At 36.2% G+C, this 21,249-nt stretch overlaps 1 protein-coding gene across 2 annotated transcripts in view; it reads right to left on the minus strand.

Annotated features, from left to right (window-relative positions):
- The window catches only part of LOC107592658 (cell adhesion molecule 2-like), a 308,856-nt gene extending 293,684 nt beyond the window's left edge, over positions 1-15,172 (minus strand). For both annotated transcript variants that reach the window (XM_016282197.1, XM_016282196.1), the window contains exon 1: positions 14,897-15,172. In XM_016282197.1, coding sequence (XP_016137683.1) covers positions 14,897-14,957 — 61 coding nt within the window. In that variant the 5' untranslated portion in view covers positions 14,958-15,172. The remainder of the gene's footprint in view (positions 1-14,896) is intronic.
- Between the last annotated feature and the right edge of the window lie 6,077 nt (positions 15,173-21,249).

Consider the following 21,249-nt stretch of genomic DNA (forward strand, 5'->3'; position numbering starts at 1 on the left):
CGTGCGAATCGGCCATGTCTGGAATTTGTAAAGTAAAAATTCCCCAGCAAATGACCTACCATATTTCGCCGAACACCGAGGTCCTGTGATAATATTAGTCCCATGCGAATCGGCATCTATGTGATTCGGCCAGCATTTGGCGGGTCGCATATCATTTTTCAAGGTTTTTGTTTCTTGTGCGCCTTTTTATCCATCTTCAATGAAGAATGGAGCTGCGTTGGAGTGTTTGATAGTATTTTGGGTGCTGTCATCATATCGCTACACCATACAATTTGCAGAAAGAGAAAGCTGAAAAGGTTTTGAGGTTAATGTGTTAAAAATAAATCAAGCATAAAGCTTGAGATATGCACATGGATCCGCACACCTCACGTCTTGTTTGCCCCGTAGCACTATGGTAAAAATGTTTCAAGGTCAAAATGTAGTATTGTGGAAGGAGTTGCATGAAAATAAGTCTTTATTAGTTGAAAATCTTCCCCCGTCATTATAATTTGATGGAAAAGGAATAGAAGTTGTTGGTGTTTTACTGTTACTAGTGTTCAGTACATTTACGGAGGAAGCAGGATCAAGGTGTCTGTCAAATTAGTGTGTGTCACATTGTATTGCCATTCCCATACTACTGCAAATCTTTTTCATCACTTTATTTTGCCCTTCACTCTTGCTGTCATTTTTTTTTGCCACTTTATGGTTATTTCTTTGACAAATCTTGCAGTCTCGGTCGCTCAGGCCTTCACCCACCTTGCTATTGGCATGCAGTTCTCGTTCCAAGCGTTGATCCTCCTTTGCGAGGTCATGGAGTTGATGCACTTTTATCCCGCCCCCACACACACAACCTCAGCATCCCTCCTCGCTTCCCCCACCAACCTCCACACCACCTTCAGTTGCAAATCTGTTCGTATTCAGCCTTGCTTCTCTCGCCTCACACACCTATGGGAACCTTTTTAAAGATCAAACTGATTTCAGGACATAAACATGCATCAACTCAAGTTCGTGCTTTTCTCTCCCTCACTTTGTAGGAAGTTGGGTTTGCAAGCGTAAGGACTCACTTATGAGTGAAGCAAAGGAATCTGAATGACGTATGGTGAGGCGGTCAAATTACTTTTGGCATTTTGATGCAGATATTGACAGCTCTGTCAATATTAATCATCCTGTTAAATGTAAAGTCATTTTGTGCCAAATGCTTTTTATTCTCAAACAGGTTTCCTGAACAACACCTCTCTGCCTGCTATTGGTCTAATAAATATATAGCCACGCCCCAAAGTCACTGTTGCCTTGTTGGGCTGGGCAAATTCTATAACAAAAATGTTGTTGTTTTGAAAACACCACAGAGACACAATGTTTCAACCTACACATAGCTTACGTATAATTGACCGAAGAGAAATGTGAACAAAAAAAATAATCTTTTTAAACACAATTTTTTTTCATTTCTGATAACCCTTGCATTGTTTATCTGTTATGAAGCCTGCCAAGCAGATGTACTCTGCCAAAGGCCCCCTCCTTCTCTGATTAGATTAAATTGTCTCCTCAAATGAATTAAGGACAGAAATCAATTACTGCACGTCTCCACGCCTGTATCACAGCAATTTCCACTTATTAAATAGCCCTCGCCTTTGCCAGTTTAATCTTTGATTACGCTTTCAATTTGAGTTGCTGTTATCTCCATCTGCCACCATTATGTTGCCTCACCGGCATCATTGAGATGTAGTGCCACACGCTTTTGATTATACTCTCATCGTGTAGCTTTCCTTTGATTGCTGTTTTGACGAAATAGATACTATCTCTTTATAGTCTCTTACTACAAGTATTTGAAACGGCTCTCTGAGTGAGTGACAGACGGGATGTTTGTACTCTCATTTTGAGGTCTAGTGTCTGAAAACTTAATGTTGTAATGTTTAATTAATTCAGCATTAATTAATTCCTTAATTTATATTTCAGTTTTAGTTTTAGCAGTTTTAGTACTTCAACGAACTATTATAGTTAGTTGTTATTATAATTAGTTTTTCATGCAATCTTTTGATTTTATTTTATCTTCAGCCTTATTTCAATTATTACAGTTATAGTTACACTAGTTATAGTTATTTTTAATAATGTAGTTATAGTATGCCAGTTCTATGAAAATAATATGTTTGAAAGAATGATTTATTCACAAACTGGACTTCGATCAAGTTTATTTGCAGGTCTTGATTTCTTCACTTCAAAATAATGAGAAATGGCATGATTGTCCAAAATGCAGTGCAGTAAAAAGTAAGATATTTTGCTTTGTAATGTACTAACATACATGAATGTGAAAATACAGATTCTTAACTTATGTATTTAAAGTCCCCATGAAATCAAAATTAAAGTTTTTTGGGTGTTAGTATCAATATGTTAGTCTTAAGGTTATCTATAAGGCAGTGTGCTCCAAAACAGTGACAAAATTCGCATTTAGAAGATATAAGCATTCAAAGCTTGCAGTTCGTCACTTCCGGCTCAATGCTTTTTTTGACGTCACATCGTACTTCAGCTTCTCATCAAACTTTCTGTCCAATCAAATGCTCTCTAGAATCCGAAGCGCCCGCCCCCTACACTATAAAATAGACGCTGAAGCTGCGGCTGAAATCAGTCACTTGTCCACAGAATTAGTATTTTCTGTACAGTGAACGGCAGGTAGTGCACTATATAGGAGACAGGGAACGATTCAAACAGTGTAAATATGCTTTCCATTGAGGAAAAAAAGAAGTCTGGTTTCGCGCTGTGTCACGCTAACCACCGCACCACACACACTCTGCTCCGGTCCAGAGACATGATAGCATGGAGCGGATCACATGCGCGAGTCGGCGCAGACCACAAAATGTATCGGAGCTATTTGAATTCTACACAGAATGCTATATTTTATAGCAATATGGATGAGATTGTGGCTGGCATACCCTGTCAAATGTTTCTAAGCATTTCAGGGGACCTTTTTTTTCTTTTTGGTAGGCGAAACTTACATTTAACTATTACTTCCTTATAAATCCACAATTTCCATTTTGTAAAATAGCAAAATAATGATTAAATGTCAATGTCAAACGTCAAATAGAGTATACTTGCTTATGCCTGTCAATCTTATGTAGTACGACAGAGAAAGGGATGCAATCATTTTGACCAAAACTGATTATTAAAACTGATACATTAATGATACTTAACTAAAGTCCCATAATGCAAATTACACTACTTAATAAGAAGAGCATCTGCAATATAATTAATGAAAAACGAAGACATAGTGCCTTACATTTCTTCATTAGAGGAAGAAGTAATCAAATAGTTTGTTGCAGGCCTAGTTTCGCTTTGCTGCACAATAGCACATGAACCGCTGATATAGAGCTGGTCAGATGGGTAAAAACAGCACGGATGGCTATTTCTTCACTTCATGGCGAGGCCACAGAAAGAAAAAGCAGAGCAGCTCGGTGTTGCAGAGTAAATGAGATTCATTGTGTGGTTCTCATCCGCAGGCAGTGTGAGGACATTCTTCTAAGAGTAGAGAGGGTGAGGGACAGCTGATGAGATGAAGACTCTGCTTCATATTCAGCCAAATATTAGATTCAGCAGAAGAGCCAAAAGACTCCAAAACAACCGCAAAGTGCGGCTGCTTGAGTACAGCGGCCTCGCTGATGCAACTGTGCTGCTCACAGAGCTAAAGTAGAGAACGTACAAACTAGTTCTGGATTGTTTTCTACTCAAAGACTTCATATTATGTATATCTTGCAGTGTGGCTTTACTTCTTATTAAAATGTTTTCACAATTTTTGAGCTTCCATAGAACCTCTACAAATCATACAATGCAGTTTTAACTATTTCAGTTAAAACTGGGTAGCACTTAATTTCATAGTTATTTTCTGCATGAACATACTATGTTATTATTATAATAGTTACAATAACTCGGTAAAAACGATATACTAACCCTGAACCTACTCCTAAACCCATGTAGTTATCTTATATTACTATACTTATAGTACTTTCTCAGGTAAGTAAACTCTAAGTACAGTGCAGCCAGTAACTGATTATATGTAATCTGAATTATATACAGCAATTATTTTAATGATTTAATGATTACATATTATTCACACAATAGCAGTAAAAAATGTATAATTTATTGGCTATCTGATGTCAGTTAAAGGTTACATTAAAACAGAAAATGATATAATTTCTTAGTGTTCAAGTGTTTTAATTAGATTTTTTTATTGTAATATATCAATGTATCAAATGAAATCAAATGTATAATGTATAAAATGTTATAATATGCTTTATTATATTATTATATGAATTGACATTGTGATTTTTTTTTCTTTTTATTTTTCTTGTCTTTACCACCAGGGTACTTTTGTAAAATGTTGAGAGATAAAATAAAATAAAATAAAAACTAAAGAAAGATTGCAAGTGACATTGCAAGTGATTGCAAGCAAAACACTGGTAACAATTTGAGGGAAACGGGTAAAATCCATGGAATTAGAGAAAAACAAAATTATTGTAGTGCCTTTAGATGTCAGAATCGGAATCAGAGCCGATCCTCCCTATACGCAAAATACGGAAGCTGCATAGGGCCCCCGAAACACCAGGGGGCCTCCTTGCTCTCAAAGAGGATTTAATTTTTGTTTTGTTTTTGAATTTGGCCAGTAGTTATGAAAACATTTTCTACGTAAAGTCAGTCAAATCATGTAATGTGAATGTCGTACAGTTTTACTCGAGACTAAAAAACAAGTTGAAAGTGTACCGAGCCGCGGAAGAGACACTGTTTCTCAAGCGCTTTCTGCGAGTGCGATTCAAGACGGAGTGAAACCTGGACAAATGCGTTTAATTTATTCGTTCATAACCACTCATAACCCACTACACATTATATATTGATCTATAACATTAATATTTAAACCTATAACATTTTACATAACATTTACCTATTTTATCTCACAATTCTGACGTTTTCTCGCAAATGCAAGTTTATATCTCCTAGTTTGGACTTTATAACTCGATTTAACTCAACAATTGCGAGTTTGTCAATTCTGAGGGAAAAAAAGCCAGAAGTGTGCGATATAAACTCATGATTCTGAGTCAAGCGGGGGAAAAAGAGACTAACGAGTTGATTTTTATTTATTTATATTTGTATCAGAATTGTGAGATATAATCTCAGAATTGTGAGGGGAAAAGTCAGAATTTTGAAATATAAACTCAAGATTACCTTTTTTTTTTTACTTCCATAGACTGCTACTTTAAAACTGTCATTTTCTGCCACCAGATAGGCTCCGCCTACTGAAACCACGCCTTCTTTCTTTGCGTGAACATTTGCATTATGCTAATATTTCCACATAGTGAGGTAGATATGTGGGGGCGTGTTAGAACGAGCCGTTTTAGGGGGGCGTGGCAGAGTCTTAACTTTGATAAAGAATATCTCTTTGGTTTTGAGACTTTAGTCTTTGCAACTTCAGGGATCTTATCTATGCACAATCAGCTTGTAACACTCCAAAGAGAAAGGAAAACTTGAAATCGCATCATATGACCCCTTTAAAATAAACAGTGTAACTTTTATGTTTGGTTGACAGCATTTTAGTTTGATGATGAAGGGCTGAAATGTCAGAACAAATGTTGTTTGTGTGTGCGATAGGTGCCTGTGCGATCAGATGGATTCAATCAAATAAAGATGTAAAGAAAATAAAGAAAATGCATTAAGAGAAAAACGAGCGTAGCCTATATTTGTTGCACAGTGTTTCCTTTTGTTAATCTGTTAATTATATTATAGCATATTATATTGCACATTTATTGCATGCTTGACATTGACTCCCTATACGCAAAATAAGCAAGCTGTGTAGGGCCCCCGAAACACCAGGGGGCCTCCTTGCTCTCAAAGAGGATTTAATTTTTGTTTTGTTTTTGAATTTGGCCAGCAGTTATGAAAACATTTTCTACGTAAAGTCAGTCAAATCATGTAATGTGAATGTCGTACAGTTTTACTCGAGACTAAAAAACAAGTTGAAAGTGTACCGAGCCGCGGAAGAGACACTGTTTCTCAAGCGCTTTCTGCGAGTGCGATTCAAGACGGAGTGAAACCTGGACAAATGCGTTTAATTTATTCGTTCATAACCACTCATAACCCACTACACATTATATATTGATCTATAACATTAATATTTAAACCTATAACATTTTACATAACATTTACCTATTTTATCTCACAATTCTGACGTTTTCTCGCAAATGCAAGTTTATATCTCCTAGTTTGGACTTTATAACTCGATTTAACTCAACAATTGCGAGTTTGTCAATTCTGAGGGAAAAAAAGCCAGAAGTGTGCGATATAAACTCATGATTCTGAGTCAAGCGGGGGAAAAAGAGACTAACGAGTTGATTTTTATTTATTTATATTTGTATCAGAATTGTGAGATATAATCTCGGAATTGTGAGGGGAAAAGTCAGAATTTTGAAATATAAACTTATAAAATTACCTTTTTTTTTTTTTACTTCCATAGACTGCTACTTTAAAACTTTCATTTTCTGCCACCAGATAGGCTCCGCCTACTGAAACCACGCCTTCTTTCTTTGCGTGAACATTTGCATTATGCTAATATTTCCACATAGTGAGGTAGATATGTGGGGGCGTGTTAGAACGAGCCGTTTTAGGGGGGCGTGGCAGAGTCTTAACTTTGATAAAGAATATCTCTTTGGTTTTGAGACTTTAGTCTTTGCAACTAATTGTGAGATATAATCTCAGAATTGTGAGGGGAAAAGTCAGAATTTTGAAATATAAACTCAAGATTACCTTTTTTTTTTTACTTCCATAGACTGCTACTTTAAAACTGTCATTTTCTGCCACCAGATAGGCTCCGCCTACTGAAACCACGCCTTCTTTCTTTGCGTGAACATTTGCATTATGCTAATATTTCCACATAGTGAGGTAGATATGTGGGGGCGTGTTAGAACGAGCCGTTTTAGGGGGGCGTGGCAGAGTCTTAACTTTGATAAAGAATATCTCTTTGGTTTTGAGACTTTAGTCTTTGCAACTTCAGGGATCTTATCTATGCACAATCAGCTTGTAACACTCCAAAGAGAAAGGAAAACTTGAAATCGCATCATATGACCCCTTTAAGTCCTCTACATTTTGTGCACATTCTGTTTTCATGCTGTGATTCCTTTAGCAGCAGCCGCTTTTAAGTTACTTCCCTTTTAAGAACCCTCTCTTATTAGTTAACCAGTTGATACACATGAGATGGTACTTAATAAATCAAATAGTAGAGTAAATAAAAGGAAAGGACACATTTCTAGTGAGCGAAGGAGTTAGTAATATTGAGCCTCTTTCAGAAATGCTTCCTTTATCTCCACTTAGAGATAAAGCATAGAGAATAGAAGTAATATTAAATGTCCAAACTTCAAATATAATCTTTATCTTAGCTTCTGTCTGTTCTGTGGCCAGTGGGTCACCAACAGAAGCTAATTATCATGTCTGTTTGCCTAAAGGTAGGTGATCGTATTAATTGTGCATGTCACAGCACCATTTATCAGTAGAGTTACTACGGTCTTCTCAAGTGAGGAATATCCGTCCTTTCATTACAGAAGTCGTTCATTGGCACGGTACTTTAATTGCACTTACATCGGAATCTGCTCAGAGCGACCTCATTACAGCCTACAGGAACAAACATGTCATTACGACATCTGTCATGTCGAGCTATAATGGTCGCAGTTAGGACTAGACAAACCAAATTACTCCACAATCTAGATTAATCAGCAGCATTGAGCCAGTAAGCATGAACACGGAATCTACATCCGACACATTTGTAGCCGGACATGTGCAATTACATAAAACTAATGAAGTAATTCAACTGCCCTGAAGGCTTTACAACAGCCTACGAGACGGTGCTCTGGGCAACGGCCGATGTCAATTTAATCATTTGACTAAAAACAGCAATTCATTCTTGTAGGGAGTTACAGGTTCAAGCCACAGTTAATGAAAGTGACCTAATATTCAGGTATGAGGCTGAAAGAAAAGATTTGTGCATGCACACAATATAATGGGAATGCTACTTCTTTGTCACTGAAATATTATTTAATCAAAATATGAAACAAAATATATATAATGTATAAAATATATAGCATTACATTTCATAAAAGTAGTCCTTCACTGATGCAGTATATTCTGAGTCTATATTATTTGAGTGACTGACACAACTTACCCCGAAGCAACCGGCTATATAAAAATTTATTAATTAATTAATTAAAAATATATATAATTATAAAAAATAGAAATGCTGCCTTGGCAACTAACTGGTTAGGTTGAAGTATTAAAATAGCTAAAACTGAAATAAAAATAATTTAAAGCTATATAGAATTATACAAAAAAGAATGTTGCTATTGTTAACTAAAACTAAAACTATGAAAAATTGGTATTGAAATACAGCTAAAATAAAAAACAAATATAAATATTAGATGAAAAAAATATAAACTTAAAAAAAAAGATTTAGAAAGACTGAAATAAATTTAAGTTGAAGTACTAAAATTACTAAAACTGACATTAAAAAATAAGTTAAAGCTATATAGAAATATAAAAACAAACTAATGTTGTTATTGTTAAAACTAAAACGATTAGAAACAGGTGTTGAAATAAAGATGAAATAAAATAAAATATAAACATCAGATAAAAAAAACGTAAAATTAAGGAACGTTGCCTTGGAAGCTATCTGAAATAATTAAGTTGACGAAGAAAATTACTAAAACTAAAACGGAATAAAAATAAATTAAAGCTATATAGAAATATATTAAAAAATATACAAAAATACAAAAACACATAGCAAAAATTACTAAACTTTAACTGAAATGTGAAATTTAAAAACATTTTTAAAAAAAAGCTAACTCAAAATAATAATAAAAGCTATACCATACAAAAATAACACTGCATCTGGCACACTTTACCCCATAGCCTCATTGAATCATTCATGTCTTTAGCCAAAAATAACATCATAATATAGCATATATTTTTAGACCTTGGTGCTCCAAGGTGGCACATCTTACCCACACTCTTCTCTACTGATGGTGTACATTGTTATGAAACCTCATTAATAAGAGTTTTTTTTATGTATTTATTTTATTTTTATTTATTTATTTATTGAACACATAAAAACATGTTCTTTCTCCTACAAGAGCTGATGATGTACCTAAAAACACAATAATAAAGACAAAAATACCTCCTCCTTGTTTAACGCCATAAAGCACTAGCTGTCATCCAGGCCTCTTCTCAGCTGTTATTCGATGTCTCTTTCATATCATACTTTTTTTTCTCTCATAGCGTGTCTGTGACTCATCTGTACAGATGTAGATCTGTCAGCCAGCACAAAGGAGAGAGGCTTGGCTTCTCCCTGCACACAGCCTGCTTTCCTTTACTGGATTACTGATACGTGGCGGTACACAGCGTATAGCTCCATGGCCGGCACTCAGCAGTTTAGAGCCCATTCTGCTAGGATAAGCTAACCCTCCATGGTGAGGAGAGAGCATCTTTAAGAGAGAGCATAGAGCATTCTCCCCGTCACACCTCACGTCAAAATGCTGTGATGCGCTAATGCTGCACTTCAGCTGCCGACACACTTCCTTAAACGCTCAGCTGACACTGGATCTATCTGCACGTTCAGTGGGGCCCTCGGGCGACTGCGCCGCAATATGTTTCGGGGGCTTTTTAGTCCCTCAGGCCCAATTTGTATGGCACATTCACAGAAAGTCAGCTACAAATGTCTTTTTTTTTGTGAATTGTTAACTAAGGTGGGAAAGAAGCTGCTCTAATGGGAATATGACTGTAGAGGTGCTGTGAAGCCCTGAACTAAATGTGTGGTCACAGATGTAATTGGAGACCTTGAGTTTTATATAGATATTACATGCGATATTGTTTTGATCTGTGATGTGCGACATTCATGTGGACGTGTAGGGGACTACAAATATCAAGTGCACTTTAATGCTTTGGGTGAAATGTAGGAGACGTTTGATGAGCTTTAAAGAAAGCGCCGACCTGTCGGACATGTGGTGTGGTAGTACATGGTGGTCATGGTGCTCATGTGGGAGATGCAGGATTGATTCTGACCCTTAAGTCTCAATGATTCTTTCACACATCCCATCAATCAATAAAAAGATGAGCCTTTCTGAGTAATAATTCCTGTAATGCTGAAAAATATCTTCCCTTAATGGGAATGGTTCTCAATAAGGGGGCCGGGGCCCACACGGGGGCCATAAGATGGCTTAAAATGATTCTTAAAAACAAATCAAGATGTAAATTGACATCATTCTTACTTTAATGTGTCCTCCTCAACAGCTGTCGTATTTATTTAAGATTTGGAGAACCATTACAAGTGAAAGAATAGAAAAAAAAGAAAGAAAAGAAAAAAAAATCTAATTTCCAAAAAATGTGGGTTTAAATAAATAAATAAATAAAATCATTTTCCAGTAATCCTTGAAACATCTGTATTCTGTGGAAGGCCATTTATACCACGTAAGAATATGATCATGACTATTAATTATGACAAAAAAGTCATAGTTATGATATAAAAGGTAATTTTGACCTTTTACATCCAAATCACAATCACAATGATCTTACCTAATTATATATGATATTTTATATATATATATATATATATATATATATATATATATTAGATAAGATCATTATTATGACAACAACTCAAAATTTTGACACATGAAATCATAACTATGAAATAAAAAAATGTTGTGATTTGGATGTAAAAGGTCAAATTTTTGACATCTTTATGACATAAAAAGACAATATTATGACAAAAAGTCAATTATGACAATTCGAAACTGACATAAAAGTCATAATTATAATGGCATAACAATTTTCATGACTTTTCATGACTCGTAGTTTAATCTCGTAATTTTGACCTTTTATTTCATAATCCATAATCTCATAATTAGGATTTGCATGTCCTAATTTATATCTTTTATATCATAACTATGACTTTTTTTTTTACTAATTATGATTTACCTAAGTATAATGATTCTTCTTCTCTTATGTGACTCAAATAGGTTTTTACTGGAATCACGAAATTAATAATGGTTAATTATTATATTCTGCTGATGTTCATGTTTTTTTTTGTTTTTTTTTTGCTTTTCGTTTTTAATAAAACAGTTTGAAAATAAGCAGCTTTGTTATTATTACAGCTGAAATGCCAGAGGAAATATATAAGTATACATGATTCTGCCATTCAAAACTTTCATGAATTTCCATTTGGAGATCAACACAATACAGATATATTCCCTGATAATCAGCAGTAATGATTTATCTTACTAACCTCTAGTGATGGTCTTGATTTTATAGTTTTATAGCAAGAGAGTAGACATAAAATAATCATCAGAGAACACTGACTCAGTCTTGAAGCATCCCTGCATGAATGTGACCCTTCAGCCACAGATTATCTATCACTTCTTATCAAGTCGTATAAGGGAATCTTTCCATCAATTTGATAAATCAGCTCAGTGAGTAACTCTATATTCATCTAAGCACTGTTCTGCACTGTCTGTTCTTCACTGAAGGCACTCAGACTGTGAGCCTGAGCTACAGCACAGTCATTGGTTCACGTTTTAAGAAAAGATAAGAATCAAGCAGCTGGAAAAAAAACAGAAAAAAAACTGACATCTTATGGCAGGGATCCTTGGGATATAAATTATTAAAATACTTTTCAGAGTCACCATTTCCAATATTAAACAGGAAAGATTCTGGTAAAGCATTTAAATCCATGAGTCAAGCAAGCAGCAAGTCAACTGTATATAAATAACGTAAGCAAGAAATAGCTACTTAACTATCTTACATAAACCCCAAGAGACTAAGAAATAAAACCAGCTTTCTTCTCTAAATAAATAAAAAAAAACATACATATGTATCCACGTGATAATACACTGCTCATAAAATGTAATTCTCATATGTGGCCTACACTGATAAAACTGTGGAAATATCAGATCACATGACATTTTCCTCACAGCCGACATATTTACCACTATCAGCGAGGGAACGCAAACACAGAGAATTTTAAAACACCTGAGAAACAATATCAAGAAGAAAAAAATCAATCATTGGTTTTGATCCACACCAAGTTCCAGGAATAATTATAGAGATCTGCAGTCAGCACAGACACTGCCAAACCTAACATATGCCGACATCTACATATGGAAAGATTCTGGTAAAGCATTTAAATCCATGAGTCAAGCAAGCAGCAAGTCAACTGTATATAAATAACGTAAGCAAGAAATAGCTACTTAACTATCTTACATAAACCCCAAGAGACTAAGAAATAAAACCAGCTTTCTTCTCTAAATAAAAAAAAAAAACATACATATGTATCCACGTGATAATACACTGCTCATAAAATGTAATTCTCATATGTGGCCTACACTGATAAAACTGTGGAAATATCATATCACATGACATTTTCCTCACAGCCGACATATTTACCACCATCAGCGAGGGAACGCAAACACAGAGAATTTTAAAACACCTGAGAAACAATATCAAGAAGAAAAAAATCAATCATTGGTTTTGATCCACACCAAGTTCCAGGAATAATTATAGAGATCTGCCGTCAGCACAGACACTGCCAAACCTAACATATGCCGACATCTACATACCCACAATCCATCTCCGAACAGCGGGTGAGGGGGCTTTAAGAGTATAGAAGCACACTGCAAAATCTCTCTTTCAAAAGTTACTTGTATAACACAACATTTTACAGTGTCCTTGTAACATGTTACATGTACTTACTCCAGTAATGACAGTAAATTATGTGTAATTGCATGCATCGAACCATTAACTAAACCCTAATCCTAAACCTGTAGTAATTACATGTTGTTACTTAATATTGCTCAGTATTTAAATGTATAATTACGCTGTAACAAGGATACCTTCAAATTAATTGAAACCATCACCTGTTGTTGCATTGTTTTTGGTCTGATTTAGTCATAACGTTACAAAAAGATTCACAATGATCCTGTCTGAATGTAACAGCAGCTTTTCAAGCAGCAGAAAGGGGTTCAAAGAAAAAGGAAAAAAAGATCATGTAAAGATCACAACAGTGTACATACTGTACATTTTAAATGTCTCTGGGATTTATCATATATATATATATATATATATATATATATCAGCATGTTTTTCATGTTTACTGCATGTTTACATATAGACAGATGTCATGATTAAAGCTTGTGCAGAAATAAATGTAAATGTTTAGTGTACATATTATGTTTCTATCTGCTGTTTTGAACTCAATTGTTAAAGTTGTGTGTGTACGTTGAGAATCACAATGAAATGGGCCATATTAATTATTTTCAGCACATATATGTGATTACCAACAACAATTAATAGAATTGTGTATGTTCAGGTTTTCAATTGGTGTTACAACTCACAGTCACCAAATGTAGTGGAGTAGTTTGCAACATCAGAACTTTATATTATGACATTAGTTTAGAAATAAGCAGTTGATTACAAAACAGACAAATATGAAAATGTTGTATCAGTATCTGAGACATGTATCGCAAAACAACATCAAAATAACATGTGTTACAACACTCCGTCAGTCTCCTCTACATGGCATTCATTACACAAAATATATACTGTATCTACTGAGACATACACCACATCAATAATCAATATTAATACTGTAACATAATATTGACTCTTTATGCAGCAACCAGCTGTAGCTCTCTTGGCAGACATATATGTGGACTACAGGTCAATAAAAGTCCAGCAGCAGTGAGTCATGTTTTGGCAGTGGCAGTATACATCGTCAATGGTTATTATTTATTTTATTTACGCACACATCATTTTGCAACTCGTGCGGAACTTATAGGGGGGAAAAAACACAAAGGTGTGTAAGAGTTGACAGAGTACTGTGAGATCCGTGACCCGTGGGGCGCGGCGGCGCGCGATCCGCCTGCGGGATTCAGAAGCAGTCAAAGTGGGACAGCAGTGCGCACCGACTCGCTGCAGCCTGACCGCCGTGGCTCCATGCACATCTGTCCGCCCTGAAATATTCCTGCTATCTATAAACTACACAGTCTAACAACTGTTATCGCTACTGTACATAAATGCATAGGCTGTATCTCCAGCCTTTACTTGCACACCGTGCGTCTCGAAGAGAAAATCTTATGCTACGACGACCCCAAGATGTAGAATCTTGCAAATACCAGAGCGCGCTGCGCTTGAAACGTGCGATTGTCCGACTTAAACAAGGGCTGGTCAACTAATACTCAAAAAAGAGCTTGAAAAAAAGAGCATCCATCACCCGTAACGAGTCAAGTTCAACTTGTTTTGCACGGTCAAATCACACCATGAACATTGAACAAACCTGCGCGTAACTGCGATTGCATTGCAGATATCAGAATACATGAACCATTTGAATCAATTTGGAACAAGAAGGAAAAAATAAAAAAAATAATTTGGTATAAGAAGGTCGTTACTGGATCAGTGTTCCCAAAGTTAAATAAAAAATAAATACAGCCCATAAGACGCATCAAATCACACTGAGAACTGCGCGTAATTGAGTTGTTGTGCTGCGTAAGCGAACCTTATGAATCAGTTTGGAACGAGCGCATGGTTCTGCGTCTAAAGTTGCTAATTTGATGGATGATGGGTCGCAAACATAATTGAAATTAACTACAAACAACTTCCCACGCACATGCAAGAGAATGTGCGCTGAACTCAAATCTGCACTGTCATCATCATGCCACTAAACACACGTACTGTATATGACCTGTCCAAAAGCGCGAGCTACTTATGAAATAGTATCCCTGATGTAATTGAGCACGGGGCTTATGATAATGTGTGCTTAAATCAGACTGGCATTTCCGTTCTCCCTGCCAACTCCCACCACACCCAGAGGGCATCACACTGTGGCCGCACATCCCAGGGTTCTTACCTTTAATGACAATCCCACAGAAGCTGTAGAGCACAAAAAGCAAGTGCTGTTGGAGCATCATATTCTCGTGGAGATGCTTGCGCCCGTGTTCTCCCTGCACTGATGCTGATGCTGATGCTGATGCCGCTTATCCAGGTGGATGGTGCGCTCTCACTCGGGCTCGGATCGCATTGATGGAGCAAACCCGAATCTCCTGTCCAGATCCGAAGGATATGTCGCGTGCAGCAGTTACTGTACCCAGGCTGGGAGAAGATGCTGCCCGCACTGGCAATGCTGTGAAAGTGGCACTTCAGCCCCTGCCTGAGTCTCTGCCTCTCCAGAGCGCCGCAGCAGACGCGGGTCCCGCCCACTTCAGATTGACACATGGAGACGCTTTACCGATAGTACAGACGCGCAGTTAATAACTTTCTGTCGATTTGGATGTTTGGTTACACTTTAGACAACAGTGTTCATGTTACATTCTGCTGTCCCGTATTAATTAGGCTCATGTAATATGCCTGTTTAATTGAAAATACCGTGCATGTTGTTCATTAGTACGGGACATCAGAGATGTTGGAACACAGCGTGAGTTGTAACACCATCAATTTAACCAATTAGCAATGAGCTACAGGGGTGAAATCACTGTCTTGTAGTAGGCCTACAAGTATAATTGTCATGGTTATATAATTTGATTTGTGATCATGCAAATGGGTTTTAAAGGACAGAACTGAATCTGAATCAGCACGTTCACTTGTTTGATTTGATTTGTAACATCCACACAATCATCTACATGTGTTTTATATATATATATATATATATATATTGATGTGGTGGTTGTGACACTTTCCAGTGTACTTCTGCTGGATCTGCAAAGATTGCACAAATTGGGACAGTGTATAGACCTAGATTTGTCATTATTATGAGAGTTATTAACACAGTTATGAATAGTTATTAACACACACAAACTGGAACCTTGTATAATAGGAAGCTCTCACATGCCCACATATTATTTAAATTCATATTTAATATACTGGTGGTCAAAAGTTTGGAATAATTAAGATTTGTTTATGTTTTTGAAATAAGTACCTTATGCTCACCAAAGATTTATTTGATCAAATACTGTAATGTACATCTTAAAATAAGTTTTAAGATGTTTTCTGTCTGAATGTATTTTATAAATGTAATTTATTGCTGTGATGGCAAAGCTGAATTTTCACCATCATCACTCCGATCTTAAGTGTCACATGATCCTTCAGAAATCATTCTAACATGCTGATTTGGTGCTCAAAATATTTCGTATTATCAATGTTGAAAAAGTTGTACTGCCTAATATTTTTTGTGGAAACCATAATACAGTACCATTAAAAAGCTTGAGATAAGTATGATGAGAGAGAGAGAGAGAGAGAGAGAGAGAGAGAGAGAGAGAGAGAAATTTTTTTATTGAGCATTGCATTGCTAGATGGTTGATAAGGTGTTCTGGATCGTTGTAAGGGCATTGTAGGTTGTTACTATGGCGTTCTGGTGGGTTATAATGCAATTTCTAGATGGTTGCTGGGTGATTAGATGTAATTTGTACTGTTAAGTCATGCTTGCATTTAAAAAAATATGACAAAGGACCAGTTGATTTTTTGTGTAAACAAAAAAAAAACACAAAAAAAAAGAGAGAGAAATGTGAGGAGAGAGAGAGAGAGAGAGAGAGAGAGAGAGAGAGAGAGAGAGAGAAATTATTTTATTCAGCAAGGACACAATAAATTGATCAAGCGGCAGTAAAGACATTTATAATATAATGAAAAATTATATTTCAAATAAATGTTAATAACTTTTAATTTGAACATTCTATTCATCAAAGAACCCTGAAAAAAAATGCTTTCCCAAAAATGTTTTCAATTGTTTTCAACATTGATGATAAAAAGAACCATTAATAATATGTGTATATTATATTATATTATATTATATTATATTTTATTATATTATATTATATTATATTATATTATATTATATTATATTATATTATATTAATACACAATCTACACTACAGTGCTCATACATGTTACATCTGGCTGAAATTTGCCTCATCATGACAAAAGATGTAAGAGGGCTTCTTTTTTGTGAATATAAAATATTGGCAGATTAAATTATATTACATTTAGAAAAGTAACACAAACATCCATCTGAGAACCACTTTTGGATATCTGTGTGGACTAGAAGGATTTTTGTTGGATTGTTTTTGTTGTTGTTTTGTATTGGAATAATTCTGAGATCTCAAGTGAAAAAAAAGGAATAATGTTTATCCAAGTTGTTAGCATCTTTAATTGGGTCTCCAGGCATTCTATCAGCAACGAGACCGTGCCATTCTCACATCATTACTTTATTTCTCATATTGCAAGTATCAGTTTCTTTAGAGAGACATGCATGCATTTATGAAGTTGCATTAAATGATCTGCATAAACAGCAGAAAAATATATTACTGAAGAATGTAGTTTTTGCCGCCTTCAAATTTGTTTCCATTCATTAGATGGTTATTTCATATACATATTTTTCGTATACATAAAAAAATCCTTTATACTGCAAAATATTATTTAAGATTTAATATTTAATTACTCTCATTTATAATAAATGTCCATGTGCCAGAACCACACTTTACATACTAATACCTACTAATAAAACTAGATCACTTTGCAACCGAATAAGATGAAAAACGATTGTGTTCTGTTGGCACAGCTACAGAAGGAAAGTGAGAATGAAGAGTCAAGCGCAACAGAGCCGGATGGCGTTCCAAGCAGCTGGATATTCGTCTTCCTTCCACACGTTCTAGGATTGGTGTGCCGAATTGGGCTGGTGTCCATCCATGACTGAAAACAGAGGGCTAAAACCGTGCTTGTAGTCCGGGCTCTCTCTCCAAACCCATCGAAAGGATTTTACACCTGATTTCACATGCCGCTTGCCATATTTCTTCCAATTTAACACAGAGACCTGACTTGCCTGTCCAGATGAAGCATTTTTGATGATCGTTTCTGTCCAGTCTACTCGTTTTATTGCCTTTAACCACAGCTGTCGTGGGGTTTTTTTTTGTCTGGCAATGGGAGCGGGTATGCGATAACATTTCAAATTGGAGCATGTATTCCATCGATTCTGACATGCAAAGATGACATTTTAAGATCCTTATGTAGCCGACTCTGTGTTGATTTGTATTGGCTGACTCCAGTTATCACTTTGTTTTGCCTCCAGCTAATGCTGTGACATAATTGTGATGTTGGCATTAAAATGGTCTATAGTATGAATGTGTGTGGTATGAATGTAATCTGGACGTACTACATCCACCATGTTGCCATGCGACCTGTCTCTGTCTCGTGGTTTCATGGGATAGTAAAGTGTCCATCGTACATCGCCCGTGTACTCCAGAATATCAGTAGTAGATCATCTGGGTATTTTTCACCACATGAGAGACAATACACCTTAAAGGAGTAGTTCACATAAAAATGAAAATTTTCTGAAAATGTACCTACAGGCAATCCAAGATGTAGATGAGTTAGTTTATTCGTCAGACCAGATTTGGAGAAATTCAGCATTACATCACTTGCTCTCTAATGGATCCTCTGCAGTGAATGGGTGCCGTCAGAATGAGAGTCCAAACAGCTGATAAAAAAATGATGCAAGTTTTTAAGAAACAAATCCATCATTAAAGCATTTTAACTTTAAATAAATGCTTCTGGCCAAAATAGGGGTCCATAATAATGCTTCCTCCAATGATAAAGTCCATCCCCTGTTGTCCATCAAAATCTACCAACATATTTGTTTAGAACAGTTTTGGACTGTTTTCACTTGCAAACTTTGCTTTTGTGCATATTTCTATTCTGATTCATGTGAGATGACTTTTTCACTGAAGAAATTAATATTACAGTATGGACAGAGGACTTGGTTTAAAATTACCACGATGTATGCCTTGATGTATTTATTTATTACAAACAATCAGATTTTCACTTCACAAGACATGAATTGATGAACTGATATCGTCTGTATTACCTGTGGATACTTTTCGGATTACTTGTGGCTACTTTTGGATTACTTGTGGATAACAGCCTCCTCATAATAATACTACTACTAATAATAATAATACAATTATCCTCCTGTCCTAGCTTTTTACTATTTTGAACGATGACTGAAACCTTGTATAACGGGCACTTCTCGTGTTTATTGCCATCTTATGATAAATCGCTTGTTGCATTCCTCAACTGTAAGTCACTTTGGATAAAAGTGTCTGCCAAATGAATAAATGTAAATGTAAATTGATTATGGAATTGGACTTTAATTATGATGGCACCCATTCCCTGCAGAGGAAGATGAAGAAACAAACTCTTATACATCTTGGATGGCCTAAGGGTGAGTGCATTTTCAGCAAATTTTCATTTTGGGGTGAACTATTTCTTTATTCAGGGTTTACAGCATATTCAAAATATACTTTTATAGAGTTTTTGTCTGCTGAAAGTATTTTGGAAACATGGCTTGTCAGCTGAACAATTGGTATGTTGTTAAACAACAGTAAAAGCCCATGATCAGACTGAAGGGACCTGGAACATCAGCAAATACATCACATTGCAGTAGTAAAACAGGTTGCAGACTGGGTATACAATTTTTATTTAATTTCAATATTATCATGCAAAGCAGTTTCTAGGTTACCTTAAAAAGCACTTTACAAGTGTACCCATTTGAACAAGCTCTCTCAGAGTTAAACCAGGAATAGAGATGGGTTTAGCCTCACTTTACTGAACAGTCACCATGGCTGTATCTCATACTAAGTTTCATGTTGCATTCAGAGGAAATGTACGTCAGCATTCTACAGATCTCATTACATTGCAAATCTATAAATATTCAATCAAAATGGTTGCCTGGAGAGAAGCAGTTCTTGTGCCTCACCGATGAACTAATTGAATCCATGAAACGCTCTAGCAAATATGCCCGCAGTGCACATGTCATTGTAACCCCGAGAGTCAAGCGACTGCAAATTGGTTTTTTGAAAAAAACATATTTTTCTTATATGGAGTGTATGTATTCTGCTGGAAAGCTTGGAGAGTGTGTATAAAGAGCTTTGACTGTTGCATTGGAACCACTGTCGCTACAACGCATGTTTGCTTGATCACAATCTTTTGGAGAGATTAATTTAACCCTTTGTACTGCAGTTAACACAGAATTCTCAGACCTAACAGCTTCCATCCATTTATTGGCCATTGTTTTTGCACTCTTCGCTGAACAAACAGTGACCCAATCAGAGGAAACTTTCTAAGGTCTAAGAACATCTTGAGCAGCCCTAAAAACGTCTGCAGGTTACGCATGTAATCATGCACGAGACGCTGCGTCGAAACGCTAAGGGAACGCCTTCAGCGTGACCACGCTCTGAATCACAAGTGTAATCAGTCGAATAGATGGGTGAGACGTCACGGGCGGGTGACGTAATGACCAGGAAGCTATAAAAGCACATGTGCTGGAACCGGCGTCAGCTTCTAGGAATGAAGCAAGCGCTTGCAGGGATGCCGGAAGTATGGCCTGAGACGCAGCGTCTCGTTCCCTTCGGGGAGTATCTCTACTTTACTTGAGTTTTTATATTTCAGCCAACTTTTACTTTTACTCCACTACATTTCCTAATTAAAATGTATACTTTTACTCCGATACATTTCCCAGAACCATATTTGTTACTTACTACAAAATAGTCAGACGTCAGAAGAACACGGACTGCAGGAAAGCAGGTTTGACTAATCAGTGGTCTGGCACTTGCAAGTTAAGATGCTTTCACACCATATCAGAATTCCCGTAATTACGAGATTCCTACTTGTAAAAGCATTCACGTCAATTACAACTTGTGAACTGGGAGTTTTCTGAGACCTATGACTTGTACCACGTGGCAGCTGTACCACCTGAGCACCGCAGGCTCTGTTTAGGCATTGATAGTGTTGCCATAGAAAAGCATAATTCCGAGTCCTAGGACGTGAACAGCTCCGAGAAGAACGTCACGTGCTGTCATCTCGAAATTACGGTAATTACGATATGGCATGAACCCAGCATTAGACTCATGCTCATGTGCAAAAAAATGCACGCACAACCGTAGATAATTCATTTTCCACTCAAGTTGAGTCTGGGGTGTGCGATACAGCATCGTCTGTGATAATATGGTAAGTGTTGTTGTAATGATGTGCGATCGGGCATTATCAAGTAGGCTATATCACCAAATCACACACAGTGTACGCACATTGATTTATTAGTCTATTAAAACTCAAAATTCCAGGCATTCTAAATTGTAGATGGCAAAAATGCTTCTGTATGCTTTTTATATTTATATAATTGAATATAGTTAACTTGATCTATATCACACAAAGAGTACC

Source organism: Sinocyclocheilus grahami, unplaced genomic scaffold (genome assembly GCF_001515645.1).
Source record: "Sinocyclocheilus grahami isolate Dianchi unplaced genomic scaffold, SAMN03320097.WGS_v1.1 scaffold156.1, whole genome shotgun sequence".
NCBI classification, from domain to species: domain Eukaryota; kingdom Metazoa; phylum Chordata; class Actinopteri; order Cypriniformes; family Cyprinidae; genus Sinocyclocheilus; species Sinocyclocheilus grahami.